General features: G+C 33.4%; 1 protein-coding gene across 1 annotated transcript; it reads left to right on the forward strand.

Annotated features, from left to right (window-relative positions):
* The first annotated feature begins 765 nt into the window (after nucleotides 1-765).
* On the forward strand, nucleotides 766-13,829 carry LOC130815077 (biotin carboxylase 2, chloroplastic). The gene is made up of 17 exons (XM_057681416.1): nucleotides 766-1,004; nucleotides 1,095-1,162; nucleotides 1,614-1,939; nucleotides 3,451-3,592; nucleotides 4,722-4,820; nucleotides 4,941-4,997; nucleotides 5,675-5,746; nucleotides 5,976-6,065; nucleotides 7,617-7,676; nucleotides 8,665-8,850; nucleotides 8,943-9,035; nucleotides 9,115-9,196; nucleotides 10,886-10,992; nucleotides 12,629-12,704; nucleotides 12,939-12,985; nucleotides 13,087-13,149; nucleotides 13,466-13,829. Exons 2-17 carry the CDS (start codon nucleotides 1,112-1,114, stop codon nucleotides 13,520-13,522), a joined length of 1,608 nt encoding a protein of 535 aa, XP_057537399.1. The 5' UTR covers nucleotides 766-1,004; nucleotides 1,095-1,111; the 3' UTR covers nucleotides 13,523-13,829.
* The last annotated feature ends 549 nt before the right edge of the window (nucleotides 13,830-14,378 follow it).

Raw genomic sequence — 14,378 nt, forward strand, 5'->3', positions numbered from 1 at the left:
ATGGCCAGTGTATTGTAGAAAGACTAGATATATTACATGAATTTATGAAATCCTATAGAGTTTTACGAGCTCCATTTTAACAAAAATTCTTAGATCATCGCACAACATATCCTCTCAATACCACATTTTATATACTTTTACTTTGCTGCTCATTTCATTTGAATAACTTTAAGCCTTTGGGTTACCCATTTCATTTTTAATAATAATAAGTTTATTTATTTTTGTTTGACATTTTTGTCTTTGCCCTATAGAAGATAACTATTATTGCAATTAGTCATTTACTCGATGAAATTATTTATCAACCTCATATTAACATTTTAGTATATTGAATGATAACTTATAATATACGGTGTACATAAAGAAGCATGCTCAATTCAGAGGTAAAAAGTATCAAAGTAATTTGTATTAATATATAGATGATAAATCTTTAAAAAAAATTATTTTCAATCTTACTAAAATCGCATATAATATTCCGACGCATATAAAAGAAAGAAAATTTATTTTCAATCAGTCAAACTTATTGCAATAACATGTATTAATATATAATAATCTTGAAAACTATAATAAAGTTATAAGAAAGTACTTGTGCAAAACTAATTTAAATGGAAAAATTTTTACTAGAAACTAACACGTGTCATTAAATAGTATTCAATTTAGTATATAAAAGGATGATTAACAGTTATTGAACAAAATTGTCACTTTCAATAGCAAACTTAGAAAATGGATAGAGTACCTCGTAATCGTAAGAATTACTACTTTCTCATTTGTTGCTCTCATTTTAGGAGTACATCGTTTATATCGTCGTCTTACCTCTCAATCACTTCTAGATTTAGTAGCACTTCCTCAATCTACAGCAGCAATTTCAACAGTTCAACAACCTCTCTGCTTCTTCAACTACTACCCTCTTTTTCCATCACCCCAACAAATCTGCATTGTCTTTCTTAGCCCGCTTGATTTTTTTAGAAAAATTTGGATTGGGTTTTAGAGATCTCTAATTTGTCTTGGTCGGTATAAATTTTCGAATTTCAACTTGCAATTATTGATTTAGAATCTGGTATTAATTTGAATTGGGTTTTGGTGAATGCTATTTTCAGGGTTTTGATCAGCAAACATGGATGCTTTTTTGGTTTGCAAATCTATTACTGCTCCATCCTCTACACCTGTGAGTACTTTTTGTTGGGTTTTATTTTTCTTTATATTTGTTCATTTATAATGCTAAATTCTGTAAATTGTTAAGGCTTTGTTTTGAATTAGTTACTGTGGAATTTAGTATGATTATGAAAAATTGGAATTCACGAATGACATTATTAATCATCATCATATAACCTGTATATTCCGCTCATAATCAGAGGAGATAAAGAGGTTGGAGCTAGTGAGACCCTTAGCCCGACAAATACATGCAAAATGCAAACAAAAAACCCAATATGATGATATGATGGTTGGTTATACAGGCAATGTCTACTAGTTTTCCTTGTTTAAACCCAATCTCAAAAATGCTTGGAAATTATGATATTCTGGGTTTCCTATTTTTTGTTTTGGTCAAACAAGTTTTTTGCAATGCAAACTTGATGGTGTGTTCATGGCTTTTTTTGGCAAATGAACTTAAATCGTAGGGCTTATGGATGAGGCAGAACAAGCAAATCTGGACAGCTCCGTCTAGTTTGGTGGTGGGGAGCAGGGTGAATTTTCCTGGCCAAGCAGCTAAGGTATTAAAGATAAACCGAAAGTCAAAGAAATGTGGCGGGGCTCTTGCTGCAACTTGTCGTGGTGATAAAATTTTGGTAGCAAACAGAGGTGAAATTGCAGTTCGTGTGATTCGAACTGCTCATGAAATGGGTATTCCTTGTGTTGCTGTCTATTCAACCATAGACAAGGATGCACTCCATGTCAAACTGGCTGATGAATCGGTTTGTATTGGTGAAGCTCCAAGTAACCAATCGTAAGCATCCGTCCTAAACTTTGATTTTGCAATATAGTTTTCAGAATTTCCGTAATTATTGTTGGTGCAATGTGATATCCCTTACATAATCCAGCCACTCTATTCATTTATCACATTACTAATTTCTAAATTCCCATTTCGTTGGATTTTTGGAGTGATAGTCTTCGAGATCTTGCGAAATGTACACCGCTTTGATGCAATCACGATATTCGAAAGAGTTATTTAAAACCCTCTGTTTCCGAAATTTTACGTATAGAAGGTTATGGATGATTGAGTAGCTCTCACAGTATAACAACTGCCTCTCAGCTGCGCAGAGCCACAGACTGCAGATAGTAGCCCTTTGAAGAAATTTCCTTGCCTATGAATAATTGAGTGTATGCTGAATAAGAAATTTCACTTAGTGTTTTGTTACTCCCTCCTATTCGTCCTAAGTGTCCCATTTGACTTTTCACTATCTTTTAGTTCGTCAAATGGGACCACATATGTAAGAGAAAAGTGTAGAGTTTTTAAATTTTTATAGGTATAAAGTGGGGTTAATAAGTGTAAAGGTGTAAAAAAGTTGAGTTTAATAGGTATAAATTAGTTAAGTTAACATACCTAAAATAGAAATGAAACATTCAGGGTGACTTGACCCAATAAGGAAATGAGACACTTATGGCCTGCCTGTATTACACATAAAAATTTAGGGAGTAAATAATTTTAGGACAATAGTACAACATAAATTTTTTTGGGGAAAAAAATTGGGTGGAGCATTAAATATTGAGGTTTGGCATTATTCTTGTCTTTTGTATTCCACTCTCTCCTGCTATAAATCTTTCTTCTCCACAACAAAATTCTTGAATCATCACACACCATAAGCAATCCACCATGAAAACCTTCAACCTTACTCAAACCACACCACAATCACCATCATAAAGTCGATGACCACCACTGTATTTTTTCTTTTTGCATTGCAGATTAATTATGAAATGGAACAAATTTCAGATCTTGATTTTTTTTTTTAGTAATATTGAATTAAAATCTTATCTTTCTTGCTCATTTGAGATATTTGGGGCTGCTTATGAGTTGTGCTTTTATGGATCTTAAAATTTTAATTTGAGTTCTTTAATAGATTTTGAGTTTTGTTGGGTGGCGGTGGTGGTTTCGTGAGCGGTGGTGGCAATAGATATAAGGAGGCTGCTACAAGGATTTTTATTCCCTTAAATATTTCCTCTGGGGGAGGGTAGAGTGATTATTTATCCCCAAATTTAGGGGAATCGTTTACTCTCTTTAATTTTTCCTTTAAATCCAGGCATTTAAATTGATCCAGAATATTTAAGTGGTAATTTTTAGCCTTTAGTTCAGCCAATCCAGGCAAACCCTTGGGATGAATAGGAGGGAGTATTCTACACTGGAGTCAGGACACATTGAAATCATACTAGATGGATTTCTCTGCAAATGTTTTGTGAAGGGAAACCTGTTGATAATCCATTTGTTGTCATATATTAGTTCTTCTGATTCATTTTGTGCAGATACTTGGTGATCCCCAATGTTCTATCAGCTGCTGTGAGCCGAGGATGCAGTATGTTGCATCCTGGATATGGCTTTCTTGCTGAGAATGCTGTCTTTGTTGAGATGTGTAGAGAACATGGCATAAATTTTATTGGACCTAATGTAAGTAATTCCATTGATGCTAGTTACAAATTTTGCAGGTTCTTCATCAAATCTCATGTCAATGTAAAAATTTATGTTTAAAATGAACAAAATCAGAAAAATTTAGATGAAATTTATTGTAACCTGTTTTAATAGCCTTTTCTGTAATCTTATTAGCCGAAACTAAAATTTGACATAACACTAATTTACCTAATACAAATTTTTAATATGTTGCCTTATAATGTAGATAAATGAACTAGTATCCATAGTGTAAAAATGTGGTAACAGTTGCTATCGCGATGACGGAACGGTGATACGGTAACGGAAGTGATGTGGTTATCGTAACGCTTAATTACCGGTCAAAACCATAAGCTATCCCTTGATACAGGCTAATATGTGATTTTTTACACCATTATAACACAGGGAATATCGGTTCGTTTATTTTGAAAACATTTACAACGCGGCCAACGCGATGCGTTGCAGCCTTGTTTTATATTATGCTAGTATCTTTTTATTGTAACATTCTGGAATACATAATTTACATAAGGAGAAATTGTGGAATCTTCTCTACTGACATTCGTGTCTATTGATTATGTAACACTTCAAAATTTTTGATAATTAAAGAAATCAATTATGTATTTCACTTTTCATAAATAGATGCGATTGGAAATGCAACCCCTATGTTGCTCAAACTAATGTTTTTCATCTTTTAAAAAGGTCAATCTGAGAGCTGAAGTTGTTTCTTGCTTTTATCGGGGACTTCCAATTTATTTTAGCCCAAATTTAAGCGTCAAATGTAGTATTTTGTTCTTATATTGTATCCTTAGTTCCTTACTAATGAGAGTGGAACATAGTTGTTGTCCAACGGACCAACGCACACAGGCATGCTAAATACTTACTCTGATCAAGTGATGTTCTAATAGTTACTCTTGCCCCATATGAATCAACAAATCAAAAGAAATGACGAACTAAAAGTATTAAAAAGGAAATAAAAAAAGCACATTGAGTTTGATATTTAACTCTTCTATTGAGTAAAGGTTGTTTCTCATTTGGTTTCTCCCAAGCTTTTACCTGGTTATTGATTTCTATTCATGCAAACCTAGTATGTGCCATGTTTTACTTCCATATGTTCACACCCTTATATATGCAGCCAGACAGCATTCGTGTTATGGGTGACAAGTCTACTGCTAGAGATACTATGAAAAAAGCTGGTGTTCCAACTGTTCCAGGAAGTGATGGATTGTTACAGGTACAATTGATAACAATATCCCAAAGTTTTGCAATTTGTTGTTATTCTGTGTGCAGTACCAGGACCTTCTTTTCTTGTGGGATTAGACTTTTTAATATGTGCCTTTGTCTTCTGTAACAGAGCACAGAGGAAGCTATTAAGCTTGCTCACGAGATTGGCTTCCCTGTTATGATTAAGGTAGGTTCTTATTTTGTCTACTGTATGGACTCAACTTGAAATCACCTGCTTTACTACAAATGGTTCAATTGCTTTTGAAGTGTAAGAAAAAGTTCAATCATGTTAAACGCATATACTGGTTTTCTCTAAATTGTTTATTTCACATAGTTGGTATACCATAAGTTAGTGCTGTTTGGTAAGATCACACTTGCACATTATGATTCAAGGTGTATGGACTCAACTTGAAATCAACTGCTTTACTACAAATGGTTCAATAGCTTTTAAAGTGTAAGAAAAAGTTCAATCATGTTAAATGCATATACTGGTTTTCTCTAAATTGTTTATTTCACATAGTTAGTAAACTATAAGTTAGTGCTATTTGGTAGGAATACACTTGTACATTATGATTCAAGGTGTAAATATGAATGCATATACTGTTCGGTTGCTCAGCCTGATATTGTAATGGATCTTGGTGTATGAGCAACTGCACCTTAATGAATTTTATTTTTTGATATGAAAACATAAGTGAAATTACTAAGTTTTATTTGTAGCTTGTGCATAGAGTTTAATTGTTTAAGAATTTGCATGATAATATAATTTCATAAAACACTTACTTTATGAATGACATGCAATGTTCCAATACCAAAAATCTTTACAATACCTGGGGACTTACTACTGTTAAAACCTGAATCTGGCAGGCAACCGCTGGAGGTGGAGGACGTGGGATGCGTCTTGCTAAGGAACCAGATGAATTTGTAAAGTTGCTTCAGGTAGCATTAAATTGCTTCTTTACTAAGCTTTTTTTAACTTTTATTGTCATCACAAATGCTTTTTTTATGAAATTTTTTCTTGCTTGAAAATAAAAATGCATTAGTTTTTTTGTAAGTTCAAGCATTAATATTTCATCTACTGGTTAAATGCTTGATATTGGTGCATGAATGTCCAAATGAAAATTGAATCCTATTGACTCTTTTTAATTTCTGTAATTATTTTCTCCAGCAAGCTAAGAGTGAGGCTGCAGCTGCATTCGGAAATGATGGAGTTTATTTGGAAAAGTTTGTACAAAATCCAAGGCATATTGAATTTCAGGTATTTGGCAATCAATCTGGAGGCCGCTATTGTACGTATAATGTATTCTCAGTATTTTTTGGAGTAGCAAGATTTGCGATAAAAATTGGACTTTTTGAAATGTATTTAGGAAGGGATTTGGCTAAAAGAAGAGGCAGATGATAAACTGTGATAATCTTCCTGGCGGCGTCCATTCTTGTGATATAAGTGCATGATAATATAGAAATTTTTCTTAGTTTTCTTCACTCTAGATTTGGTGGAGGGTAGGATGGGGGTTGCTGATAGTTGATATAGATGCTTTATTGAGTAAAGAAAAAGGAAAATCTATAGAGGGACAGCGATAACTGTTTCCGTCATAAAATCTAGTTGTCTAAAAGGATTCAAAATTGAAATAAGATGATTGACGTTTCTATTTGTTTTGATTAATATATATATATATATATATATATATATATATATATATATATATATATATATATATATATATATTATATAATATTTAAATTTTTTATTATCTATTTGGGGCTTTAAATCTTGTCTTTCCCGCGTTTAAAGCAATTTTATTCTGTTTCTGTTTTATCTTTCAATTTAAGTAAGTGTTTGACCTACGTTTTGGAAGCATGAGCAAAAACCGCGGTCGCCGATGCATTTGCGTAAATGGTTACGGTGTTGAAGAAAACGGCTATAACGAAGTGATAACGCGAATCGCGTCCGTTGCAGCGTGAATACTTTTGAAAAAATATTACATAAGGGGAGTTTCAAACTAATAATTGCATTGTTGTTGTTAAACTACTATTATAATGCTAAAAAATATGCCCAAAGCTATTATAATTGCACTATATGAGGTAATTTTAGTGTATAATTAATCAACTTATTAGTTAATTATTTTGTTTAACTAAAATTATGAGTAACTATAATTTAAGAGATCTTAATAATTGAAGTTAACAAGGATTAATGAAATTTTAACGGGGAAACAAATAATGTTGTAATGGTGAAACATCGTTGGGCGTTACATGTTGCGTAACGGGTGACGCAGCATTTTGATTTTGAAAAGTCATGCACCGTTATATAATGGGATTTAACATCGCAAAACTCTCATACTGGTTACATAAAGGGCGGTACTTAATGTAACAAAGGAGTTTTTATTCCATGTTTGGAAGTATTTATCAAACAGAGAAAGTAAAATCGGGCCAAACATTTGAGAATTAAAGCACATTTGTAAGAGTTCCCGTTCCCAAGTAATTTATTGGGAGTATTAATTGTATTATTGTACAAGGAGAAGCTCCATAACATTGCTTTTCTCAACTGTTTCTCTATCATGTGATATTAACTATTATCATTTCTGTTATTTGGTCTTGCAATTCTTCTTAAAGTTTTATATTTCTTATCAAATGTCAAAGTTGTGAACATTTGTCACGTGTAAATTAAGTTACATGTATATGTATGGGTATGAAAATCTATATAGGATAGGTGGTTGAAAGTGAAGTTTTCATTGGATCTGAGCTGCTACCTGCATTGTGATTCTCTTGGTCATATGAGTTATATGCTAATTTTATATTGCTACTTCGACAGGTTCTTGCTGATAAATATGGGAATGTTGTTCACTTTGGAGAGCGTGATTGCAGTATTCAGGTATAATCTCAATTGCTTTCTTTCTACATGCTAGTTCCTTAATGGTTAAAAGTTATTTCTTTTTGTGAGTTCTTCTTTTCGTGCTACCAGATGTTAAATTGATACTTTTTAAACTAGATATTTTTCTTTGCAATAGGGGAGCAGGGGCAGGGGGAGATATGTGGGGGTTCTGGATTCTCAAATGAATTGTATCTATATTTTTGTTTTAGGTATTAATATTGAGTCTCTTGCCTACGTTAACTCTAACACCATGAAGTGGGAATTCTGCTGCTTAATAGAAAGAGAAATACTTTAAGATGCTGGTCTGGATAATGTATACAATTATGTTGAAAATTCAAAAAATAGTGTATTTGTGGGGGTGGGGGTGATTAAACTTGAACATCAGGCATCATATTCATAAGTGATCTACTGACTTTAAAAAGTGTGTTTTCCTGTGACAATAAATATTTCTATTGTGAACATAAACTGATTTTATGTCGTTATTGAGCGGTATATTTTATGACTCTTATCTTCCTATGGATTGATATGGCTATGGCAATATGCTGTTCATTTTCTTTTATGGTTTGTTGTCTTAGGCATAATATATCTCATTTGTTTTGTATGAAGAGGGAAAAGGGAACGGGGTTGAAAGAGAACTGGAGAATCTTTTTATTGTTATTTTAACAGAATTCTGGAATATATATATATATATATTGAGATCTAATTTGTCAGTTTTGAATTTTGATCCATTATTGCCGGCATTGCAGTATCATCATAGAAAATAGTTGTCTTCGTACACTTCTACTATTTTCGAAATTCCGCCAAAATTTCTTTTTCTTGCTAAGATAAAGTCCCAGTGTCCAAAGACTTGTGAGCTTCTCATTCTGTCACTTGAACTACTTTTTGGGCAAACCCATGAAAAACCTTTCTTCTCTTACTGACCTTGCTTATCCTTCAATCCTAAGTTTCAGCATTCCTACATAGTTTGCTGATGTTTGTTTTTTTCCAGAGAAGGAACCAAAAGCTGCTTGAAGAAGCACCTTCTCCTGCCTTGACTCCAGAGATAAGGAAAGCCATGGGCGATGCTGCTGTAGCTGCAGCAGCATCAATTGGTTACATTGGTGTAGGAACAGTGGAGTTCCTTTTGGATGAAAGAGGTTCTTTCTACTTCATGGAGATGAACACCCGGATCCAGGTAGAAAAATTTAGGAAATAAAATCGTGTGGAACTGAGTAAATTTTCCTTGTTAAGGTTTTTAGCTTTTATGTTTCTTTTTTCTGTATATAGGTTGAGCATCCAGTGACGGAAATGATATCATCAGTTGACTTAATCGAGGAGCAAATTCGAGTAGCCATGGGTGAAAAGCTCCGCTACAAACAGGTATACATTACTATATGTTCAAGGCTCATCTTTGCCAGTTACGGGACTGCAGTATTAATTCATTCTATTCTATCTGCAGGAAGATATAGTGCTTAAAGGTCATTCAATTGAGTGTCGAATTAATGCAGAAGACGCATTCAAAGGTTTTCGACCTGGGCCTGGTATGATTTATTTGTTACATTGTTTGGAATTAAATTTAAACTCTATTTGTACTCTGTTCGTGTCCCTCAAGTTACGCTTCTGGCTACCTGTATTTTGATTCTGACCCCCATCCCCAAAAAAAGAATTTAATTTTTCTAGGGATGTGTAGTTTCCTAGATGCTGCTTCACTTTGTTTATATAGGCTATTAGCATAACGTCGTAGTTTGACCCATGTGCGTGATATCTACAATCAATAATAATTGATATTTTCTCGTTATTCTGATATTTTTGTGGCCAAGAATGATGAGTCTCTTTTTAATTCTTTGGCATTCTCATGCCATGTAAATTTTTATTTGTGGCTAAAAGAAATTGTAATTCTTAGCATGTCTTTACAGTTACGCTAAATTGTTTTTCGTTTCAATGATTGTTTTTATTTCTGAAATTGATTTGTTATTTTGCTAAATTTAATAGGGGATTGTTGGACTTAGTGTCTTACACACCGTCCTTCCTTTCTCTGCCCTTAAAGCTCCTCTGATTCTGCTGAGATCCGATTTATCTTTTTGATTTGTTATTTTGCTAAATTTAATAGGGGATTGTCAAACAAGCTTATTCCATTCCAATTTGAAGGAATATTTTGTGCTTGAATATTAAATCTTTGGTGTGATTTGTGAAGCATTGTTATCCAATGTGGTGAGCAAATAGCTTCACTAGGGCTCTATCCATTTGAATTCTTAGTGTTTGATTGAAGACCAACTTGCGATGATATAAGGCGAGGATTCCTTGAGTAAGAAGTGAGGAAAAACTAACTGCACAGTCTTTGGGTAGTAATCAACTCAAACATTGGATAAAATAATAGATAGATATTTGCAAAGGAAAGTCTCCTTTATAACAGTGATCTTGAAATCCTTTTTAAGGCGAAATTTCAATCAGTTTTTGCACCCTTGTTTGATTGCTTCACTCATAATTAAATGTCTTCTCGTGCTTCACTCTCAAGAACAAATAAATCAAATTTAAACGACATTGCTTCACTCACAAAATTGGATAAGCGGATATTTATTTAGCTAACTAATCAAAACTTACAATCAGATAATCAACAAATAAACTGAATTTACAAGTTCTAATAGTTTGTATTTATACAAGTTGTTCAGCCTTAATACCAAAAATCGTAAAACAACCGGGACTTTAGTTTAAAAAATATCCCAAGTAGTAGACTAGATTTAAGCATGCTATAACCTGCAAACAATACTTTTTAGCTACAAGTTTAGCTACGTACTCTGATTATTTGTCTCTAGGATTCTAACAATTCATCTGTAATTACAACAAAACATAATCAAAATAATAAACAACACTCCTAACTAATTTAGTATTATTTGCCTCTAGGATTCAGCACTAAGACAATAAAAAAGACTCCAGATATATTGGACATTTCCCAGACGCGCTCACGTACAAACATACTAGTAGCATAACACAATGTTGAATTGGACCTCAAACAGAGTCAAGGTGAACCTTAGCGATTTGGGAATAAGGTCAAATCTCCACACCATTAAGTCACTAATAATTTGAAATTTGTCACACACCAGGTGAAAACTGTTGGGCACTGTTTATTGTCCATTACATCTGTTATTTCCTCTAACTCGCTCTCTTCTAAATGCACTTGCCAGTATTTGGTGATCCTATAATTTGAAACTTATATCTATTTTTTTCCTCAGGGAAGGTAACGAGTTACTTGCCTGCTGGAGGACCATTTGTGAGGATGGATAGCCATGTTTATCCAGGTTATGTTGTTCCACCAAGTTATGATTCTCTACTTGGCAAGGTTTGTTTATCAGTTCAAGTTACCTTTATATCTGTATCCTGAATTTTTGTTTGTATCTATGGTCATTCCTTTGTCTTATGTCTTATACTCATAAACATTCTTGTTTTTCATGAGTCCTTGTGTTCCTGAATGTTTTCCATTCCTTTGGTGTGCTTATTTAAGAGTTACGTTGGGTGGGGTGACTTGTTGTATACGTTAGAATAATTGGTGAGGACTATGTGAACAATAATGGACACTGATGTGAATGCCATTTATTTAAAATGCAATCTGCAATGGAATATGGCTCAAAATATGTAGGAATTGAGGGAGTTTTGTTGTACTGTCTTCTCTCTTTTAGTGGTAGAAATTCGAATCTTCATTTGTACAAGAAAAAAATTGTGTACCTAGTATTTATTTTTTTATTTTATCACTATGTATGAGTTAGTTATTTGCATTTTTCTATCTCATTTAAGTTATATGCTTTACCATTTAAGTGATAAACCTTCATTTTCTTTCATAAAAATTGAAGTTTCAAAAAAGTTGCTGCATTTGCTTTCTAATTACCTCATGTGTTGGAGAAAAAAGAATCTTATGCCTTATTGTGGAGAAAGTCAATTTTGTAAGTTGAATGTGTGAAAAATGTTGTCTACTATCACTCATAGGGACCTTAATAGAATTAATGAAAAATTCCTAAAGCTTCAATCCCAACATATTGGGTCAAAATCAAAGTAAGAGATCGTCAACAACTATATTTAATTACCCCATGTTATTAAGTAGCTCCCACTTATACACAACCTTACCTTTGTCTGTGATAACAAAGAATATGTTTCTGATTGATCATTGACCCTCCTAAGCAATTTTACATAAATAGGAAGTTCACGTAAATAAAGGGTCGTTGATAACAAAAATCACTCTCTCTATTTCATTTCAAAGCTCCCATTTGCTTTTTGCACGTTTGCCAATGCACTAATTCAATACTTAATAGCGATAATTGTGTATAATTAAAAAATTATAAAAACTAGATATTAATAAACCTTATATTGAGACGAATCGAACAAGATCTCATTTGACTATGTTTTAATACATGGATTAAAAATAAAATACAAATTAAGAGTAATCAATGAATAGTAACCTAAAAGTAAGTGGGACATTTGAAAAGAAATAGGAGTACTTTATTTTGCCATATCTCCTCGTATTTACAACTAAAAATTGTATGATTATCCACATATTTTGAGACTACATTCGTTCTTATCTATTCTAATATGGTCTCGCAAATCTCAGTTTATCGGTTCATTCTTCACTCCTATTACCTTTTCCTCTTGTCCTTCGAGTTCCAACTATTCACTTTTGTTATTGTGCATTTTTTAGTCTTCTTTAAACATGCCAGACCAATAGAAATAATTTTTTCTTATTTTGTATTCTTTAATATTTATGACACCAATACCCTCTATTATGTCTTCATTTTGAATTCTTGGGCAATGTATTCTTCTATATTCTTATTTGGGCAATGTGGGCCGTGGGGTACCTTCTAGTGGATGACCAGGAAGCCATTGCATACTAATCACTTGTCTCACCGTCCCAGGTTCGGGAACGTGCTTGATACCTTATATCAAAGACCAATGCAATTGTGTTTAACTCGGCTTCTTTCTTAATGTAGCTAATTGTTTGGGCGCCAACTCGAGAGAAAGCCATTGCTCGTATGAAGAGGGCCCTTGATGATACAATTATTACAGGCAAGTGTTGTGTTTCACAGTTGAAGATGTATCAATTGTCACTATATCCCCTTCTGGTTTCTAAATAAGAAATTAACTATATATAGGAGTATATCTTTTGTTTGGTCGAAAAAAGTGAAACAAATACTGTGTTGTTCGAATGTATTGGCTTATTTCACAAGTCAAAACATCCCTTGGATTTACAGTCTCATCCTTCCATCATGATTATCGAAATGACCGATAATTCTGTTGCAGGGGTACCAACAACTATCGACTACCACAAACTCATTCTTGATATCGAGGTTAATATTTTCCATTAATCATCGTTTCTCCTTAGATTTGAAACCTTTATATTGTTTCATAAGCCATTTTGTTTAATTTTCTTATTTTCGCTTATCCACAGGACTTCAAAAATGGGAAAGTGGATACTGCATTCATTCCTAAACATGAACAAGAATTGGCTGAGGTATGATTCCAAAGAAACTCTAATAAATGTCTTCATTTGTTGCCTGTTAAGGTGCTAATGAGCCAATTTGGATCCATTTTTTGGGTGGACATTACGTTACGTCTGTTATGTAAACTGTTTAGTTGCCGTGATGTTAAATTTCACTTTTAGAACGGTCCATGAATTTTCACTGTTAAAACGCTGTGTTGACCATTACGTAACATGTAACGCCCATTATTTCATCGCTACAACGTTCTCCCTATTCATATTTCATTAATACCCATTAACTTTTTTTGTATTTATCAGCTATTTCACGTGTCGTTTTCCTTGAATGCAGCCCCAAAACATTGCTCGTGCAACTCCTGGCAAAGAACTGGTTGGTGCTACTGCATAGATACGATACGGCTTTGATTAGGCACACATGGCACTTTTCATTCGATCTAAACGAATTACTTTCTCCTTACTGATGCAATGGAGAGAGGCCTCAAATTCAGCTGGAAAATTCCGGCTGAGTTGCAACAATCAGTTTCCCCTCGCAGAATCGAAGGGCCGAAAAAGATCATTTTTTATGGATAGGTTCTATAAATTGTTAGTAAAGCCAAACTAATCGCATTGCTAGATTACATTTTCAGGCAGATGACAGAGGTCCTGATTAATTTTAAGGTTTATTTATTTATAATTGGTTTTTATGGTTCGCCTTTTATTTTGCTTTTGTTGGAATGCACAGGGAGCTTTCTAATACGTTATAAGCGATTTTCATCGCTTTTTTGGTTGAGTTCTAGCTTTTCGGGATCTAATTGACCACATTCCTTCTGCCCTCTCTTAAGAGGGGTACATGTATGGTTTGTAAATTGTGTATCATCTACCTCGGAATCTGATAAGCAGGATTTATTCCGTATGATGGTATAGTATGATATGGTATCAAAGTGATGGTTTATCTTCCGTATCGTTGCATTGGCAGTTAAATCGTGAAATTCAGGCAAAAATGGAGCTGTCGATGTTCAATTAATAGTAATTTTTGTTTAATTATGGTATCAAATTGATGGTTTAAGAAGACCACTTTGAAGAGAAGAAGAAAAGCATCTCAATTAATAATAATTTTTGTTTAATTATGTTATGATATGGTATGAAATTGATGATTTAAGAAGACCACTTTGAAGAGAAGAAAAGCATCTCTAATCACTTAACTTCATGATTGAACTTCCAAACAATATGATTGATAAATTTGATCACATAAGTAATTATTAATT

The sequence above is a fragment of the Amaranthus tricolor genome, chromosome 6, assembly GCF_026212465.1.
Source record: "Amaranthus tricolor cultivar Red isolate AtriRed21 chromosome 6, ASM2621246v1, whole genome shotgun sequence".
Lineage (NCBI taxonomy): Eukaryota > Viridiplantae > Streptophyta > Magnoliopsida > Caryophyllales > Amaranthaceae > Amaranthus > Amaranthus tricolor.